At 43.9% G+C, this 19,531-nt stretch overlaps 1 protein-coding gene across 1 annotated transcript in view; it reads right to left on the reverse strand.

Annotated features, from left to right (window-relative positions):
• Nucleotides 1-2,375: 2,375 nt before the first annotated feature.
• TSPAN7 (tetraspanin 7) overlaps nucleotides 2,376-19,531 on the reverse strand; it is a 102,743-nt gene continuing 85,587 nt past the window's right edge. Inside the window, exons 4-8 of the mRNA XM_068423831.1 lie at nucleotides 18,392-18,487; nucleotides 16,399-16,554; nucleotides 11,765-11,848; nucleotides 4,167-4,239; nucleotides 2,376-3,490 (exon numbers count right to left, since the gene is read on the reverse strand). Coding sequence (XP_068279932.1) covers nucleotides 4,171-4,239; nucleotides 11,765-11,848; nucleotides 16,399-16,554; nucleotides 18,392-18,487 — 405 coding nt within the window. The 3' untranslated portion in view covers nucleotides 2,376-3,490; nucleotides 4,167-4,170. The remainder of the gene's footprint in view (nucleotides 3,491-4,166; nucleotides 4,240-11,764; nucleotides 11,849-16,398; nucleotides 16,555-18,391; nucleotides 18,488-19,531) is intronic.

Below are 19,531 nucleotides of genomic sequence, written 5' to 3' on the forward strand. Positions count from 1 at the left end.
ACTGAATGGGGATGGGCAAGCTGGAGCAATTTGGAGGCCTGCTGACCCGTCACCCAACATCAGTGTCTTCAAAAGAATTGGCTTTTGGCACAAACAACTCTTTCTTTCAGGAAAATAAAAAAAAAAAGGAAAGAAAACTGAGAAGAGGCTGGTGCTTCTCCACTCCGGAAGGTCGCTGGTGGCTCCTGAGGGAGGAAGCAGCAGCCTCGCCCCCCTTCCTCCCCTCCGTGGGGCAGGGGAGACCTGCCCGGGGATGAATAAGGGAGGGAAACTGGGGCGGCTGGTGGGCCAGTTCTTTCTGGTGTGGAAAAACATCCCCCTGCAAACTTCCTGTGCCTGTGGGAGAAGGGCATCACCCCAGCATCGCGTAGCCCCAGCAACCGAGTGAGCGGCTGCAACTGTTTTTAAGCCCTCGGGAAGGGACTGCAAATGTGAGTGCTGTGACTGCGCCGAGCAGCTTTGTCCCCAGCAAAGTGCACGCAAACTGCCCAGCATTTATGCAGGACCTCTACTGGTGTTCTCCACGTTTAAAGATGTCCCACTCCCTCGCAGTAGATGCTTTATTGAGGGCAGATTTAAATTTGTGGACCAGCTTCCTCTTCTCTTATTTACAAATCTCTATTTCAAATTAGTTTTGAACCCCAAGGACAGGCTATGGGAGGGAAGAAGGGGGAAGGGGAGGGAGACGGATGACTCACCTTTGTGAGTGCTTTACTTTCTCTGAGGTAAAGTCATTTGCTTGGTAGGTAAAAAAATCAGTAAAATGACATCCACACTTCCATAGTACAAGTGCTACAGGCTTCACTGTGTGCTATTCATTTACAGTGGGAGGGGAACATCTCAGATAGATACAGAAGACCTTGGGAAAACAGGTCTTCAGCTGGAAGTCAATGCATCCTGCCACAAAAACCACTTCAGACTCCCCAACACCGTAATGCCCCTCTTACATAAATATACTAAGCCTTTCTGTCCCCATTACCAACAACTTAAAATCATAGAATTGTTTTGGTTGGAAAGGACCTTTAAGATCATTGAGTCCAACCATTAACCTAACACTGCCAAGCCAACCACTAACTTACAACAGGGAAAACGTTAAGTGATGAAGAAAATATGAGCTACTCATGTTTTTCATGGAACAAAGCAGGCCTGTGGAAGTGTGTTACAGTGTGCCTGGCTCTCAGCACAGCGAGAACTTCGGCTCCTGGGCACTACAGGAACACAACCTGCAGGACCGCATACAGTGGGGTTGTGCATTTTATAGCCGGGCTGAAAAACATAAATTGTGACAGAAGCCAAATGTGAAGCTCTGAGCTGTAATCAAATACAGAAGCAGAGACTGAGCAGCAGATCACAGCGTTTCTTTTTGGCAGTGGATCAAATCTCTAAAAACCATTACCTGTGTTTCAAGAGCAACACGGAGCACTGATTTCCCATCCCCCTGGCAAAGCAACCAGAGTCCCATCCCTCCCTGCTCTGGAAGCTCTCTCTGAATAAAGCCAGAGATGTCACTGAGGTTTTTAAGACATCTGCCCCGCCACATGCTGACAGGTTTTTGCCCGTGCGGTTGCGAGCCCTTCGAGCTGTGGGTGAGAGCACACCGACCGCGCCAGCACCACTCAAAGGTTCATCGGTTGCTGATGCTGGAGGCACCACGCAGGGCAGCCCCACCCTGGGTGGAGGGATGGAGTAAAGGGGTGGGTGGCACTGACGGATGGACAGACGGACAGAGGACAGGCTGGGACTCCGGCAGCTGTATGGGCTGTGTGGACACGGGCGCCCCGCAGCTCCACCACAGCCAGAAGGGTACAGGGCTTCCCTCCTCAAGTCTTCTCTGTCCACATTGCTGATGTAAGGGCTCTGTCCAAAACTTCCAGGTTTAAACTCTCATGGGCTTTCCATCAGGTCTTCAACACTTCACGTATTCATATGAGAGAGAGATAAGTGCCTGCCCTTCCATGAATGCAGCAAAGATGGCTATTACCCACCCACCTCAACCCCAAATCCCTCTTCTCCCTACCCTCACCAAAATCAGAGAGAAATGCTTAATGCCAAAATCATGCACAGTGCTAAGGACGGGATAATTAAACACTGCAGATCGTTATCAGTCACAACAAAAAAAATTGCAAAGCAGAGGGTATGTATTTGTCACGTGGTGAAACCAGCTGTGGAAGGTTTTTCAAGGAGTTCTGAAACAATTGCAGCTCCTTCTCATTTTTTTTCCCAGGGCAATAACATTTTTTCTATCACAAGCAAGTTCGTTGTTAAAATACGCATAAAGACATGTCACTCCAAGCTGTGCACTTGCGTTTCATGTTCACTTCCCCCCTCGAAAGACTTTTGTTACGACTAAAGAACGAAAAGGAAGCAGCTAGAAATCTGTAATGGTTCCATTTATTAATACGCATATCACAAATACTCACAATATCAATGCATTCTCGTTGGCATGCTAGACAGAGGCATTATTAAAAAAGTCCTATTTTTTTAAAAAGGTTTTAAAGTTTTGCTTTCCCCCAAAAATATTTCATATGCCTGTTTTTTTTGTGATTTTTTTTGTGTGTGTGTTTTTATTTCGATTTGATTCAACAATGTATTTGGTGGCTGCAACCTCAATGCAAAAAGAAAGAAAAAGAAAGAACAGGAAAAAAGTATGAAGGCCGCAGTACAGCACAGTTCAATTAGTTCATAACTACCTAATAAAAATAAAAGCAGCAAAATTCCTGCCTTCACAGTAAGCAACAACACAGCTTAATAACAGTATTACACAGGATCAGGTTGAGAGGCAAAATGCACTAGACAAAGCCTACCAGGATACGCACTAGGCATACAACACTGAGTAAGAATCAAAGATGTAGAAGAACATCAGGAATAACAGTTCCCTTCAAGCACAACATTTTAACATAATTTTCAAGTATCTTTATGTTATGTTACTGATTCCTTTGTTTTTGGGGAAGGGGGGCAGGCGCAGGGAAGGGGGAAAGGATGAAAACCTTAGTAAAGCAATAAACAAAACAAGAAATTAAGATAAAACCAAAAGAATATATATTTCATATACCAGTTTATATGAACGTGTGCAACACTTATTAACCATGGTGAAAGGCTAATTATGCCCTCCAGTCACTACATGCACAGCCCGATCGACGCTGTTAATGAATTACCTTTGTTAACTTACGATGCAACTACTGTGTGACCAAGAACATACATACAGTGCCGTCCTACGCCGAGCTGCGGGGATAGGGTCGGGGTCCGGACGCCGAGGGGATCCGGCTGCTCTCGGTGGCACCGCGGTACTTCACAGAATGGTACACTACGCATGGGACAGAGTTCGGGAGGTGGGGTGCGAGTGTGCGCGCGCACGTGCTTGCTTGTGGGGGTGTGGGTGTGCGTGCGTGCGTGCGAGAGACAGTGTGTGCTATAACATTCGTTTCAGTCTTTCTCCAATTCTGCAGCTCCTGATCTTCAGACAGGCTCTGGACTTTGCACTCCTGAAAGACTGGGTCGGGGAGGATAAAAGAAAAGAAGTGGGTTGCTTTGGTTGCTAACAGTGTTCATGATGGGTATTTTGCCCTCCCTTTTCAAGAAGAAAGCCGAAATGACAAAACGTTCAATAGTATGTTTCCCCCCGCCCCCTTTTTTTTCCAACCAGATAGAATATTGGGATGAAAATCCCAAACCAAAAAATCATAGAATTATAGAATCACAGAATGGTTTGGGTTGGAAGGGACTTTAAAGATCACCTAGTTCCAACCCCCCTGCCATGGGCAGGGACACCTTCCACTAGACCAGGTTGCTTAAAGCCCCATCCAACCTGGCCTTGAACACTTACAGGGAGGGGGTATCCACAGCTTCTCTGGGCAACCTCTTCCTGTGTCTCACCACCCTCACAGTAAAGAATTTCTTCCTAATATCTAATCTCAATCTACACTCTTTTAGTTTAAAACCATTCCCCCTCATCCTATCACTACCCTTGTAAAAAAGCCCCTCTCCAGCTTTCCTGTAGGGGCCCCCTTCAGATACTGGAAGGCTGCTATAAGGTCTCTCCAGACTTAATTCTCAGTGGACATGCTGAGCATCTAAAACTTGCCCGCTACCTTCACCAGAAGCAGCACAGCCACAACAATATACCCAGGCGCATATAGCACACTGCATGGAAAGTGGGGAAAGCTCACCTTGTTACACCATCTCGTACTGGTTAGCAGTAATAAACCGGGACAGGCAGCATGCCAGCAGCATCCCGATCAACTGTTACAGACAAGAATAGAAGTAGGGTACAAGTGAAATGAATGCAGAGCAAAGGAGAGGCCATGGTGAGCACAGATTTCACGTTCTGGAGTTACTATGCACTACAGAATTTATGCCTTATTTTAAGGACCACTCTAACCAGAAAAACAGCATTAAAATCCCATCTTTCTTCGTCAGATCTTCCTCTTGATTGTTATCAGAGTGTATTTGTTTGATAGACAGCATGTCTTTTTGCTGCTTTTCAATCCCGGTGTCGTTACCTGGCCAAGTCAGACGTGGATGGGTAAACTGGCAGGGGTAGCCGCACACCACTGGCTGCAGCTCACTCGCAAGCTCTGCCTGGGTCCCTCGCCATCGCCCACCACCACCAAGAGCTGGCGGCCCCCTTAACTTTGTTAACAGTGTGCTGGGGAAAAGCTTCCTAATGCCCCAGAGTGGTTATGCTTTCTTTACAAATGGTGCAGCAACGGAGAAATGAGCGTTATAAATCTTGAAATAAATAAAAAAAAAGTCTTTCACTATTCCCTTGGCTGTCACTCAGATTATTGAAAACAGATCCCTGGCTTCCACTCATCAATAAGCACTCATTCATTTCAACATTTTGCCTATTGCAGTTTATTAGCGTTTCCCGCATATGCCAACAGCGTTAATATACTATAAATAATTCAACCTTGCTTTTCTCATTTGGTCAATTAATTAACTCACGAGTGTATACAGATTGTTACAGCTCATCCCCAGCTACGGGGGTGACGTGAGAGGGACATCTCTGTCGACGGACCAGCCTTCCCTGGACCTGGTTCTGGACAAGGGCTGTCCCAGATGGCTTGCCCATGCCCACGGGGCACCTCCTCTGCCTGTCTCCTTCTGCTGCAGGCAGAGCGCATCACAAGGCAGCAGTGCTTATGGAGGGGGATCACAGCCTTTCGGCAGCAGCGCAGCTCTCTCAGACTCTGCAGAGCACGTGTAGATAACACCTGTCTGACCATGCATTCAGACTGGCTCCTTCTTCTATTTCACGCTTGGGATTGAGTGTCCTGTCCCGCAGCCTGTCAGTGCTCCCTGTTAACGCAATCATCATCAAAATATACATCTTCTCTACCAGCCAACTGCTTTGATTTGGGCTGACATGAGCGCAGAGCAAGATCAATCCAGGGTACCTCAAATCCAGATAAACTGTTTTCTGCCCCTAAGATGTCATGTTTCTGGTCAGGACACACTTCATTTGCTAGAAATTTGCCGCTACTGCTCCCTCTCCTGTTTCAGTGACCACCAGGACTGCTCTGGGCATCTGAAAAGGGCTTGAAGTCATCTTTAAAAGCAGTGTGAATCCTCACCTTCCCCACATGCAACCCCCGATTTTGGCACCAAATACCAAGGATGACACTGCCTTGGTTATAACTAGACGTGGAGCACAGATAACACCTCCTGACCAACCTCCAATAAAAACCTCAGCTACTAAGTTTTGGGGGGCTGTATTTTCACAGTTGCCAAAAGAGGTGTGGCTGCTGAAAACCCTCCTCAGCTTTTTAAAATCTCACTTGATACCAAGAAGACATTTTAGACATCTGGTTGCCTTTTCTACTCAACTTCTCTAGACAGGTATTCCAGCAGAAAACTTATTTGGTAGCTGGAGAGCTCACACACTTGCCCAGGAGACCACAGATCAGCGAAGATGAGGATGCCAGTATATTCTGGCTGGGCTTTGGATTTCCATGCTTAAATATCCAGTCACCAGGAGGATGATTTTTCAATGTAGCCGTTTGGGAAGTGTTGCTGAAAATCCACCACATTCTGCGGGTTTACTAGAGAGTCTTTAACACTCTCACTGCTTACTCATGCGATATTTCTTTAGCTCAGTTCAGTTTTGGAGAATGAGATTTCCCATAGCACATCCCTGGCATGTATTTCTCTGTGCTCTGACAGGCAGAACAGAGCAAGTGCTTCTGGGTGGCACTGTCCTACCTGCTTTGCTATCCCTTTTCTGTGTTTGTGGTACCTTTCAGCCTTCTCTCACCCTCCTCAGCTGGTCTCAGAGGTTACTTCTCTGCCTTACTGCGTTTTTCATGAAGATGAACTTCACAGCATATTTAATCCCATTTATTTGCACTGAGCAATTCCATCCCAGACCCAAATCAGTTCCTCCCTCATCCTACAATGGCCAACGACGTATGTACATTCAACTTTATTTTTTTTTTTAATTCCTGTGCCACAAGGTACCTATTATTTCCCATCACGAGCACCCAGATTATGGCCATCATCGTTCCCGGACACAATATGCTGCTTCTATCAGGTTTACAAGGGGAAAGATGCTGCAGCCTGTACCAATAGGAAACCATGGGCTTTTCTTTCCCCCTTCAGCTGTAGCAGACCTCCCCAGCTATCTTTAATTAGAGATTCTTCTGGTTTACACAGGCTGTAACTCTAGTAATCAGTGTGTCTAAGCTTTGTAGCATTTGCAGGCATGTGACAATGTTTTGATTTACTCAAGTCACTGGTAAGGCGAACGACAGGTTACACAGGAATGTATCTTTCTGATCTTTGGCCCACTTATTAATTCTTGGCTCTGATCATATGCTGGTTTATGCATTTAAGTGGTTATAGTACCATAATATTAAACTCCTGTATTTCAAAAATAATGGCATGCATATTGAGCCATCACATACACATTTTATACAGCATTTGTAGCTATTACCAGGACATAGCAGAGCTATAATAAATATCTTAGAAGTATTTTGAACACATATAAACACACGTATTTCCCAAGGTGTGTAGACTTCCACTTTTAACCACAAGAGCACTGTCCCTCCTGAAGCCAAGAAGAGGCGATACTACATTAAGTTGCTGAATTTTCCTCACAGTGCTCTTTCATTACAGTCATAACTACAGTCCTCTGCATATAGATCAGGTTAGAGGCTCCCAGTCTGCAAACCACAAATGAGCACTCTCCACCCTCCCTTGCTCTCTGCATTTGCTTGATCACTTGCAACCTCTGCTTTTTCAGATGGGAGGAAACCCCTTGCCCTGTTGTGCATCAGGTCCCCAAAGTTCCTTTGAAAAACCCGAGGAACCATCATAAAAGAATCCCCGCAAAGAAACTAGCTGCCAGATGGTGCATTCATTTCCCTTCACTCCCATTGTCTCTCAAATGCCCCATCTCAACTTTTACCCACTTACGAATTTATTTTTTTAATAGTCACAGTTTTTTGAGTGCTAAGATTCCAGACTTGTTTCTGCATTTGTATTCTCTCTCAGTTTTCCCCTTTCTTCTCTTTTTTCTAAGATTATCTCAGTCTTCTGAACTATTACGTGGAAAACTGAGAGTTTGGCCTTGGTACCTCTGGTCTTGCCATGGCAAACTTGAAAATGCTGACAAATTCTTTGGCTTAGAGCACTGGGAAACCCACATCCCTCAGGTGCGTCTCCTTTACTACCATCCTGTTGGCTCTCATTCCAGAGGGCACAATGCAGTGTGTGCGTTCTTCATCTCTGCATGGCTTCTAGCAGTCTTCTCAGGCATAGCTCAGATCTGACCATTGAAATCTGTCCACAGCAACTTCCTACCAATCTTATCTCCTATCACATACATGATAACTGGCTTTTTAATATAGTTATTTTGCAGGAGTTAACACTGACTGGAAGCTGTCCTGCACAACATCTTTATTACATCTTATTATACTGAAGAGAAACTGAAGTGCAGTTTGAATTTTCATTTTATTTTGGGTCTTGGTATCTTTACCATTTCTCATTCTTTGAGAGAATTTCTGTAAATAGAAATGTGTTGAAGTTACTTGGAATTCATCAGCGGATCAGGTAAGCTAAAACTGTTTTTTTTATCCATCAGGAATAATTGTTTAGCTCAATGATTTGCCTTACCATATTCTCAAAATGCAGGTCTCCAAGCATCCAGGTTCCTTGGCTCTGTTTCAGAAGACAGTGAATTTTCTATGTCACATGTCGCTTACCTGAGTCAGCCTCCTGTGCCGTGGTATGCTTCTGGCACAGGTCCTATCTCCATGCTGAACCCACTGTGATTAGTCTTTAGAAGCAACCTAGTCTTATATTAGATTTCAAGTCACATATTGGATCCCAGTACAGATCCCACTCCCTCACCCTGGTGCAAGGGGTGACGAAGGTGTAATCCTGTGCTAGGGCCAAGTCTCAGCCTCCCCATATTCACACAGGAGTTGCAGCTGACAAAGTGGATGATGTCTGCACCAGAACTGCATCCACAGTCAGGCATAGCTACTCACGTTAACGTTAACAGTAAAGAGGGCAGGTGGATGCTGCACTGTGGAGAGGGACTGTAGCTGCATGAGACCGTATCTTCAAATGACAGGAACCGTGCATGCTCAGGAACTGGTTTTGAGCATGTGGAGAGCACCTGACTTCCAGTCCTTCAGTACAAAGGGAATAATTTGGCCTTAACACTGCACTGAGACTCCCTTACTCAGGGACTCTACTGCAACCATAATCTATAACTCCCCCAAACCCTGCCTCTTGCGCCCCGTAAGCCAACGCCTGCACTGTAGTTTTATCTAGGCAAAACTCTTCATTATCTATGCTGCTTGCATAATTTTATTCTCTATTGGGCACAACACAGTGATCATTTTGCTGCTCTGAAGAGCACCTGCTAAACTGAAATTATTCCAGCTGGAAGTCAGCATTGGCATCTGATTCCAAAACCATTCAAATTCTATTTTATTATTATTATTTTAGACTCGAGGAGCAGTGCCTGCTTCTCAATGTGCAGACAATGTCAGCAACACAGCAGTTTATTTAAAACTCTGCCTCTGATTGGGAGGTCTGTGCCAGGCCTGTAAGATGTGCAATGCCATTACATCAACTTTCCCCATTTCTGGGAATCAGCACATTCCCCATGCTGGTCAACACCTAACAAACCACGTGAAGGAAAGGCCTGTGAGCATGCTTTACTGTAGAAGAGCAACATGATCCAATTTGTCTTTTATTTAGATTAAATCTATTCGCAGTAGGAACAGCGAACCCTCGCCTACAGCTGGAGCACTGCCTGGCATTACTGCCAGCCACGGCTAACCTGAAATCAGTTTGTAAACACCATCCCTAATTGGGTCCAGCAAAACAGATTAGGCAGTAAATGATAACCGGCTGCCTTCTATTCTTCACACCCCAGGAGAGGTGCATTTTTCTCCCCTGCATCCCCTCTCTTCTCCTTTTTGCACGCTCACAAACACCCCAAGCAGCTGGATATCTACTTGGAGTGCCAGAGCCTGTCGCTTACGCAGGGGAGTGACATCCCCCGCTGGCAGCAGGGCACACAATGCCAACACCCACGTCGGTTTCCACTCGGAGCCGCAGCAGCAAAGTGCCTTCCTCCCTGTGCTGCCTGCAGCCTGTCATGCTGATCTCGCCTTGCACCAAAGGGCTCCCGTTGCAGGGGCCACACTCTGCCCGCACCACCCGCCCACCTTCCTGTATGGAGCTCACAAACAACCGATGACCTAGAGTGAGCATCCAGACATGTGCCAAAATACTAACAATCCCAGCTGTACTCTTCCTTCAGTCTCCCTCCCAGCTGAAAACAACTTTCAGGCAAGATAAGATGATGCTTTGTCTATCATACATACAATACACTGATTAAAGGCTTTCGGGTAGTGTTGCTCTTGACTACGGCATTTGCCCCAGCAGCATATGAATTGCAAAATTCTACTCATCCCATTTTTCTTTTGGATAGTTTTACATGAGGCATTTTAAAAGATGCTTTATAGCCTTCTGGCTGTCTGGAAACCAAACTGAAATAAGAGCTCAGAGTCCTATAGCAATAATCAAGTCATAATCAGGTTGGAGAAGAGTATCAAGACAACTGTGACCATTCAACGAGAACTAGAATAGCCTATCAAAAAAAAAACCCCAAACTCCTTCTGCTCCATGCACCAACAGCTCCAGACTGGTGGTTTCACTGTTTCTGGATCCCGAAGCCCTGACACCCATGCACATGCTCTGGGTGGCTGGCGATATGATGAATCAACGTTTACATCCACATGAAACAGGCTGACAGGCCAAATCATGGGCTTCTCACATCTAACACCTAGGCTACAAGTCATCAGGTTTTCAGATGTGCCCAAGGCAGGGCAGTCAGCTGGACTGAGCCCAAACAGTTTTCAGGCTCCCTTGGGTTGTGCATACGTTGACCGAGAGGATGTGGTGGCCATTTTCCACATGGCTTGGGGATAGTTATTCTGAAGAACCTGGAGACCATTGTAACTGCTGAGCAAATTACGCCTCAGAGAGATGTAACTAAAACACCTTGTGGTCGAGCATGGGCTGACCACACGGGGCAGCAGGGGCAAGAGGGCAACCACAGCCCTCCCATTAATTCACTCGCCCATCGCTGGCAACAGCACCAGCAAATCACTTGTTTCCAGTGCAGCACAGTGTAAACCTACAGCTTGATGACTGAATTAATGAGTTTTAAGAAGAAGTCAAATAATTTTTTCTAGCACCTCATTTTTTCCAGTCACTGGATAAACATAAGTCATTCAACAGATACATTCATATTTTCAGTGTTGCCTCAGGACCCAGATTTTTAATATTGTGTGAATGAAGCAAATGAAATTTGCATGACCATTTTAGAACACGACATTTGCAATTGTACTATGTACTCTCCGCAGAGAGAAGGCAGATTGCCTCTCAGGTAGAAGTGGTTCAGGCATCATACATGTCACTGTGCATTTTTGCTGAACCATTCTGCATGCACTTTTGCATTGCCTGTGTTTCCCTCTCTCTCATTTTTGTGTGTTTCCAGGAGAGTCCTTGCCGTCACACACAAAGTGACTAGTATAAAGGAGCACCTTGTTGAAAGATGCAGGTGTTTTCCTTCCCCTTCTTGATCAGAAGATTCTGACCAGACCTTTAGTTTCCCCAACTCCTGTCTAGGTAAAGGCAATTTGAATATCAGGGAGCAGCAAACACCTCCTTAGCTCTCCTCTTGTCCCTCCCATGCCAAACTCCTTTTGGTGCAGGCCACGAGTTGGTTTAATAATCTGATTTTGCCAGATCTCTGCTCAGTGCTCAGTGCTAAAAGGTAAAGAAAAAAAAAAAGTAGTTCACTAAAACCAAGTGCCCCCTTCAGGCTCCAGGTCCAGGATGAGGAGGCCTGAAGGTACAATCTTATTTGAATTCTAGACTCCTCTAAGAAAAACTAAGAGTGCTTAGAAGATAGAAGCCTATCCAAACAATGGATAAGCTATTTGTCTTCTTAGCTGTTTATGCTCCATTTAAGCCAACGTTTTATTGGGTTAACCTCTATTTGACCCAGTGGAGGGACAAGTTGTTTTCCTTGAGCTAGTCATTAGCTCAACCGTAACTGATATTCCCAAGGAGAAACTTCATTTTAGTTGAAAAAAAGAAAATCAATGAACAGATGACCTCAGGACTAATGAGCATGCTGAGTTCAGTCCCTTTCCATAATCCTTCCTTCCTTGAAGTCCAGGTAAAGAAACAGAGAGGGGGGAAAAAGCGGGGGGCAGGGAAGTGTTTATGCACTTACCTGTGAGAACGCAATCCCAAAAGCCACTCCAGCTATGATTCCCATATTTGTCTCCATAAAACTGGTCACCAGGTCATAACAGCCCTGGAAAACAAACATAATCATTCCTTGTATCGACCTTCCCTGCCACAAATGCATACATATAAATTTATCATTTAAAATGGATTTGGGCTAGACAATATTTTTGCTGTAATTTCCAACAACGTCACTTTTTTATTTAATAGCAATTCTGAGTGAATGATGGAAAGTGGTGGCAAAAGCAGTTCTTTTTAGAAGCAAATGTATTTCAGTACTTTTAAAAGCTAAATGTGATGTTACACTCATTTTTATAGGTCTTATTAAAGACAGTCAGATCTCATTGTTTTGAAAAACATGAATATAGCTTTGACCTGAAACCAAACCAGTAACAACATAATGTTATAATACAATACAGATGTCAAAAATTAATAAATGATGATGATATCCTAATACTCCAGATATTTAATACAAGCATGCTTCAGGCATCCAGTGAGGCACTCTGCTTGCCTTTGCCTGTCAAAGGACAGCAGGCAAGGTACTGAGTAGTATATAACTTTAAACCATAAAACAAAGTTATCAAGGGTTTTGTGTGAAGTTTCTTGGTTTATTTGCTCTTGGACATAAAATTTCCTGTCCTGCTCCCCAAACCCAATTTTCTCTCTCTAGCTCAGACCCTGACTCCATCAGCTGACTTGCTTCCTCGTGCCTCGATTCTCAGCCCACACCGGGGCCAAAAGATTCATACATATTTCTGCCCTTCTCTTGGATAGGCTTTTTTGAGATGTTCCCCTCAGTATGATAATTTTCACCAAGTTTCTCCCCTCACCTACTCTACCCCTCAAAAAAGTATTTGAAATTAGCTTTCCTAGTTTGTGGTGTCTAAATGCATCTAAACAAGCAACGCAAAACTTGAAGAAAAAAAGGATAACATCTATTTTTCCTCTCATTACTAACCTATCTGCCCACACAATCCAAAGCCACCTCTTGGCTCCTTTTGCCATGCTTCCTTAAATGACCAACACCACACTCAGTGTAAAGCCAGTCCTGAGGCATTTTATTTAATGCTAAACTTTATCCACTTTATCAGAAGTTGGAAAAAACAGAAGTAGCAGTGAGTTCCCTTTCACAGTTTGGACTCCTGTCCCATAAGAGAGAATTGTCTCTGCATTCACGCTCCATTCACACACTGCTCACTTCTGCAAACACTTTAGGAACTCTTTACATGACTTCAGAGCATTATATGCTTGTAAAAAATAACAGCCAGAAGGAAAGGATGATTTTCTTTGTCAGAGACAGGCCATTCATGAACTAAATTGTATCATTTCTTTAACCTCTTTTATAATATCAAAAGATATTTTATTTAATCCTGACAGTAATGAAGTGGTAAACCTAATAGTAGCTGAGGACCAGCATAGCTGTAATTCAGTCCTGAAATGTTTAAGTGTACATATTAATCCTTAATTACGTCTTAGAACAGTGTACAGTATGTCAAATTCAAGCTTGCTTATTTAACATATCAAGCAACTATAGTTCTGTGTGTCTTACATGTTATGAAATGAGATTAGATTTCTCAAGCAGTGCTTTCATTCTGTCTGACATGGCTTAATGTTCTCCCAGCTCTTCTGAAATCTGTTCTGTTCAACAGCCTTCAAGAGATGCAACATCTAACAGCAATGGTAATTTGAGGGAGACAGAAGATCTCGTTAAAAAAACATGAAAGGGAGATAGTTTTGATCACTCTCCTCATTTGAAGACTGTGTTTTCCCAAATCGCTGTCATCTGTTTCCTGAAGTGCACTGCATAAATACAGCTTAATTGCTCAGTCCTTACTGTGCACAGAGTGAGAGTGCAAGCAGCACCCAAGAGTTGCGTATACAGTATAGAAGTATGCGAAGCACTGTGTGCAAACATCTGGGTGCTGATTCTGAGGACAGAAGTGACAATTTAGTAACTATATGATCATTCTTCAGGCCATGCATCCGTTCCTTTATTAAGATTTTAGAGAGAAGTAGTTCTTGAGATTTGTTGGTAATGAGCTCTGAAGATTAAAAGCACTATATGAACATTAATTAGCTAATTCTAATGACAGCTCTTAGGTATTAGTTCCATCTGAGACGAAGAAACCGACAAAGAGACTAAATGATTTACCCAAGGTCTCTAAGCAAGTTAGTGGCAGAGTTGGCAAAGAAAATCCAGGAATGTTGTCTTTTAGTCCTGCAATTAGATCATTAGTTCAGTGCTCGTTGGGTAATTCATCATTAGTGCTCATAAACTGCCAGTAATTTGATTAGTGCATTGATAACTTGTCTTACTGATAGTTTTGCAAGATCCACCAAAAAGACATATTACAAATATACTTCTCTACAGGAATGGTGACAAGGGTCTTCCACAACACAGACAAGATGTATTTTCCTTTTTCTCCAACACACACAGAGCAAAGTGCCTGTTTCCAAGACGAGCAAGGGGCTTGGGTCAGAGGCAATGATGTTTGCTTCCTATCTGAAGTGAAAGCATAGGGCCACACAACATTTCCTCCTGCTTGCTTTTTATTCCTATGCCCCTTTCAGAAACATCCCACCTTGCTCACATGTTTGGGACAACTCTGAGATCTCACAATGGCAAAACAGAAATCTTTACAACCTTTAATTACAAATAGCTATCTCAGAAGATGGGACACAATTTGTCACATGTTGCAGGACACTCAGACTTCCCCTAGGTAATTAAATCAGGTAATTAAGTCAACTGCTTCCTGAGGAATCAGAATTCCTCTTCTGTCAGGCAAGTTGTGCATTCACAGGAGAGATGTTCAGGAGCAAGCAGGGCTCGAAGTGAGTTACTAGCCCTGGACTAAGCACAAGCTCATTTATCCCCCAGCTGCCTCCTATAATTTTACAGGCATCCTTTGCCAAGAGGAACTCACAAGTGGACAGGGATTTCTCTGTGCAGGCAGACCATGCAGAGCAAGCCTGGCACTCTGGAGAAATACCAGACCGGTGATGGGAATGCAAATGGCATCCACTCAGTTATGCAGCCAGGAAAGGTTTGGAGTGCATGGCCATCCTGAACTGGAAAGGTGGGACCTGCTGGTAGAGTACCAGTCACACCACAAAGCTTTCCTGCTGGGAAGGTGGGCAGGAGCCGGGGCTCAGGATGGGCTGCCCAGGAGGCACTCTGGTTGCAGTGGATGCTGGCTGTACTGCACATCCCCTAGATCCACCCCGTCCTGCCTCTCACCTTCTTTCCACTTCTACAAAACCAGAAAGTTACTACAAGTTTGCAAAGTGCAACTGAATGGAGTGGCTCATCCGTCATGCTCATGCAACCCAGAGAGATTACTTTGCTGGTGGTGACTGTGAGTTTCGTAACAGATGGATGTCACTAATGTTCCCCATATGACTGCAACAAGTGGCTCTCATTAAGCTATTACAGAAAAGAAAGGCTTAGGGGAAAATAATCCTCTAGTATCTTTTGTTTTAAATACATGCTAGAAAATGTTGTCCACTTGACTGGTTTTCAAAAAAAAGATGTTTCAGGCTGTGCTCAGCTCCAACCTCCTGATTCACAGGTGACTGAGGTGAAAAAGACAGAAACAAAAGACAGAAAGGCATTTCTGTATTTCCCCTGCTATCTGCTCAGGACTTTTATTTATTTTTTATAAATTCAACTCTGAAAACAAAAACAGAAAAGAAAACAATCCTTAAGTCTGACTAAGCTATGCTGCAACTTAACATGGTGATTTGGGCACAGTATAATTCCTTTTATCAATAAACTGCCTGTTGCCTCTCTTGCAAATTTCAAGTGAGAAAGAAAGAATTGATGATCACTTAAAGCAATAACTTGAGCTGTATTTCTGCAGTGCAGTGTCTGCTATATATGCTGCATTATTGTCTCTTTATTGCTCTCTTTGTGTTTTCTGTATTTTTATTCTCCCATTATTCCTTTTCTTCCTGTTTTCCCAACCTGCTTTCCTAACCCTATTCTGTTTTCCCAATCTGCTCCTTCAGGTGGCCCCAGGGGAGGGGTCACTTTGGCTGTGCTATGCTTGCAGCACCACGTTCTCAAAGATTTTAAAAGTCACTGTAAATGTACCAGCCAACCACAATGCCTGTTGTCAATTAATTACCCATGTTTTCTCTGTTTGGGATGACAGTTAGTCCCTGGCACTGAAATTACTGTTTGAACATAAGCAAGAGTAAAACCTGTCCTTCCCTCCATCTGGTTATGTCTTTGTCCTCAACAAAAACGCACCGCATTCAGCAGAAGCGAGCAGAGAAGCAGAGAAGTGCTGACCGACTTAACCCTCAAGGGGAGTAGAGTGCACGTGCCACTTGTGGCCCTGTGCCCGGCCAGCACTGCCTCTGTGTGCAGTGCCATACCTCAGCCTCTGCTGTGAGGAAGGGGAACAAACCCCCTCCTCACCAGAAACATTTGAGAAAAGCCAGCTTAAAGAATTTGAAAGCAAGCGGGGGGGCAAAGCCCATTCTTACCGTCACTCCAGCCCAATACACGTTATCAACCAACCATTTGAAACAAAATGCAACTGTAAGCAGCCACATGCTCCGCTGGTGTACTGTATGGTGTCATAACAACTGCTTCTGGCACAATGTGACTGGTACCTTCTGGTTTACTTTAGTGGCAGCCACGGTCATGTTGCGCAGATCCTGAGTATTACAGTCACTGGAGTTCATGCAACAGCTCGTAGGGATACCGTGTTTGAAGAAGTAAGGGCTGGTGCTCCAGTTGGTGTAGCTCTGAATGCCGCAGCAGCTCAGCTACGAGGAACAAAAGGCAGATTTAAAACAAACAAACCAGAATTAAAACTAGTACAGAATCATCACTATCCACTTAATAAGCTCATAATCAAAATAAAGACAGGTTGTCTGCAGTTTTGAAAAGTAGATACCATCCCCCCTGCCCCATTTATCACAAAAGTATCAGGAATGTCATTTACAGAAGATGGGAGCAGACAACCTACTAAAAAAAAAGGTATTTTATGAGTAGAGCTATTATTTGTACCATTTGACAAAGGCCCAGCCATAAAGCCATATTTTTTACTTGAAAGTCTGTTGGGTTTTTTTCTTTTGCTTGTTTCCTTTGCTTATTTATTTATTTATTTGATTAAAGATGATCCTGGAAATTCAAGACAGAGCCTCACAATGAGGTCAAAAAAATGGCCTTAAAAGCACATAGCATTATGTAGAATTACATTTAACACATACAGGGTCAAACTAGTACAAATTGCTAAGGTGAAGCAAGACTCTCTAACTCACCAAAATAATTTCTAGGAAAATTCACTTAGCCATGAATAGAAGGAGACCATATGTTCATAGAGTATGTCTATGAAAACAGCTGAAAAACTGTAAGTTGGGAAGGATGTTCTGCTCTAGATACTAAGCTAGAAGACAGTCACTCAAAGATATGGAGTATGTGCTGAATTTTCTGCATGAAAAGGGCTTATAAAAGCCGTTCCTGTAAAAATAGAGCTACAAATGAAACAAACGTTTTGCTATGACAGAAACACTGAACGATTACTCAAATCTGTTTAGTCATTTCCAAGGAATCAGAAATTCAAAATACTCATTAACATTAGGCAAACAGGCAATTTGACGGCAGAATATACTCAGTTTAGAGCACCGCAGTAATCTGCTATCCTGGAGAAGCCAGGTTAGAGGCACAGTTTCAAACACGCTGAGGGGTCCAACATAGTAGTTGTAATTTCTAAAGAAAATCTAGAAGTCATCAATACAATTACATTAAAATTTCACCCGTGCAGCAAGTTACAATCATATGAAAAGCAAATTGTCTCATAGAATGTATTGTGAGCTGAAGGGATAGCTTCTTGCCATGGTACAGTTTCCAGTAGGAATTTAAACGTGAATTTTACCGTTTTGTGTTGTAGTTGGAGGACTTGGTCCCTTGTGGTTGGCATCTCCAACTAGTTTGGCCATGCTGTGGCATTTGCTCGTGCCCTGTGCCTCACTGGAAGGCGAGGCAACCTCCCGTTGCCCTGCTACCACACCCCGTGGGTCTTAAAGGCTCTTCCACTGAGCACCTAATCCATCCCTCCAGCACGGCCGGAGGACAGCTTTCATAGCTGACCTCAGCAGCACATCTGTCCACCCCCTTTTCCTCTGGAGAAAATACACTCCGTTTCTTCCCTTAACTCACTTGGTCTCCTTTGCCAGCCTCTCATTGTACTTGTGAAGAGAACTGCTGTAGTTTATCAGTGATACAGGATGCTAGATTACAAAATCCTGTCTCATCCAACTCAAATTTACATTTCATAATCCTATTGACAGATTCCCTTAAGAACACCTTGTTCTTAAAGGATAAAACTGGCTCCTAAACCTAATTCAAAATCTGGGACCAACAACAAGCAAGTAGGACAGGCCCTGTCTTTATTAGATAGCTTGCTCATTAAAATTTAGGCATCTTGGACAAACATATCAGTTGAAATACTTTTTCTTTAGATCAGCTTTGCCAGCCTCTAGTTTTGCTTGCAATATACAGCTTGCTGATTGAGCCACCCACACTTCATGTTCTGTGATCAAATCTGAATGTATGCTTTGTCTCTCTTTATTAATTTTTAATATCCAATTTCAGACTTACACTTTCCTGTACGTTATCCACTGCATGGCTCCGCTCATCATTCTTGTTGTAATTCTGGATTGCTTCGGTATATGTCCTAAGGAAAGTATCCTTGATCTATGAGGGCGAGGAAAAAAACAGCCCACGTGAGTAATGAAAAGTGTAACATCTGAAGCAGTTTTCACAGGAAGCAAATGCATTTCCAAACCTAACAAGGCACTCAAACTAACCCTTCCCATTCGTTTTTAAGTGTGTTTTCAGAGCTGGCAGAGTTCCCTCTTAACTGTCAGGAGTCACTCATGCCATTTTTCAAGTGGGGTCTATTGGACATAGAGAGAAAACTACCCAAGCAAACTGCTACATTTTAAAATGACTTAACTTATAAGAAAGACATCCTTTGATGCTTTTTCCCCAAACACTTTGTTCCACACTAAGTCTGAAGGAGGCTGTGTCCTTCTTTCTGCTCATGGATGCCTGGTGGGAGCCGAAGCTTGTGCAAACTGCCTGGTGACAGAAGCCAGTGGCATCAAACGAAGACAGGAATCCCCTGACCAGGCAGCAGCCCTCGTCCCCAGCACCAAAGGCATTTGGGTAAGGAACAAGAGGTCTCTCAGCTGGAGAAGGTCAGGCACATCACTGGGAAAGGCACTTTGACTGGGTAGTAAAGAGGCTGGGTAGCAGATGGTTCAGGCAACCCGCATGGCTGTGCCCTTCACAAGATACTGCCTCTCCCAACAGGGAGCAGCAACCTGATACTGAGGCTGCTGCAGGTTAGGCCAGATGAAATGGCAATCCTCAGCAGATGGACAGGTATTTCAGGATCAAATTAAAAACTATCCACTACATGCAAGGGTAGATGCCAGAGAAGCCTCTAGCAAGGGAAATCTCATGTCAAAAGAGGAGACTAGAAAGCCAGTTAATACAAAGAAGAGACAAGGAGGGTCTCTAGGGTTGTTCTGGTTCAGCACTAATGGCATGTAGGTCCACGGACTTAAAGCCAGAGATACACCTGATTACAGTGCATAAAGCAGAAGTGCTACTACAAATCTAGACCAACATGCTTTTTTAAAGCTTTGTCCTGTCCCGGTTTCCTATCTCACTCTATTTCTAATCTCTCCTTATTCTCAGGATAGAAACAAAATACCATCTCACTCCCTCCCC

Source organism: Nyctibius grandis, chromosome 2 (assembly GCF_013368605.1).
Source record: "Nyctibius grandis isolate bNycGra1 chromosome 2, bNycGra1.pri, whole genome shotgun sequence".
NCBI lineage: Eukaryota > Metazoa > Chordata > Aves > Nyctibiiformes > Nyctibiidae > Nyctibius > Nyctibius grandis.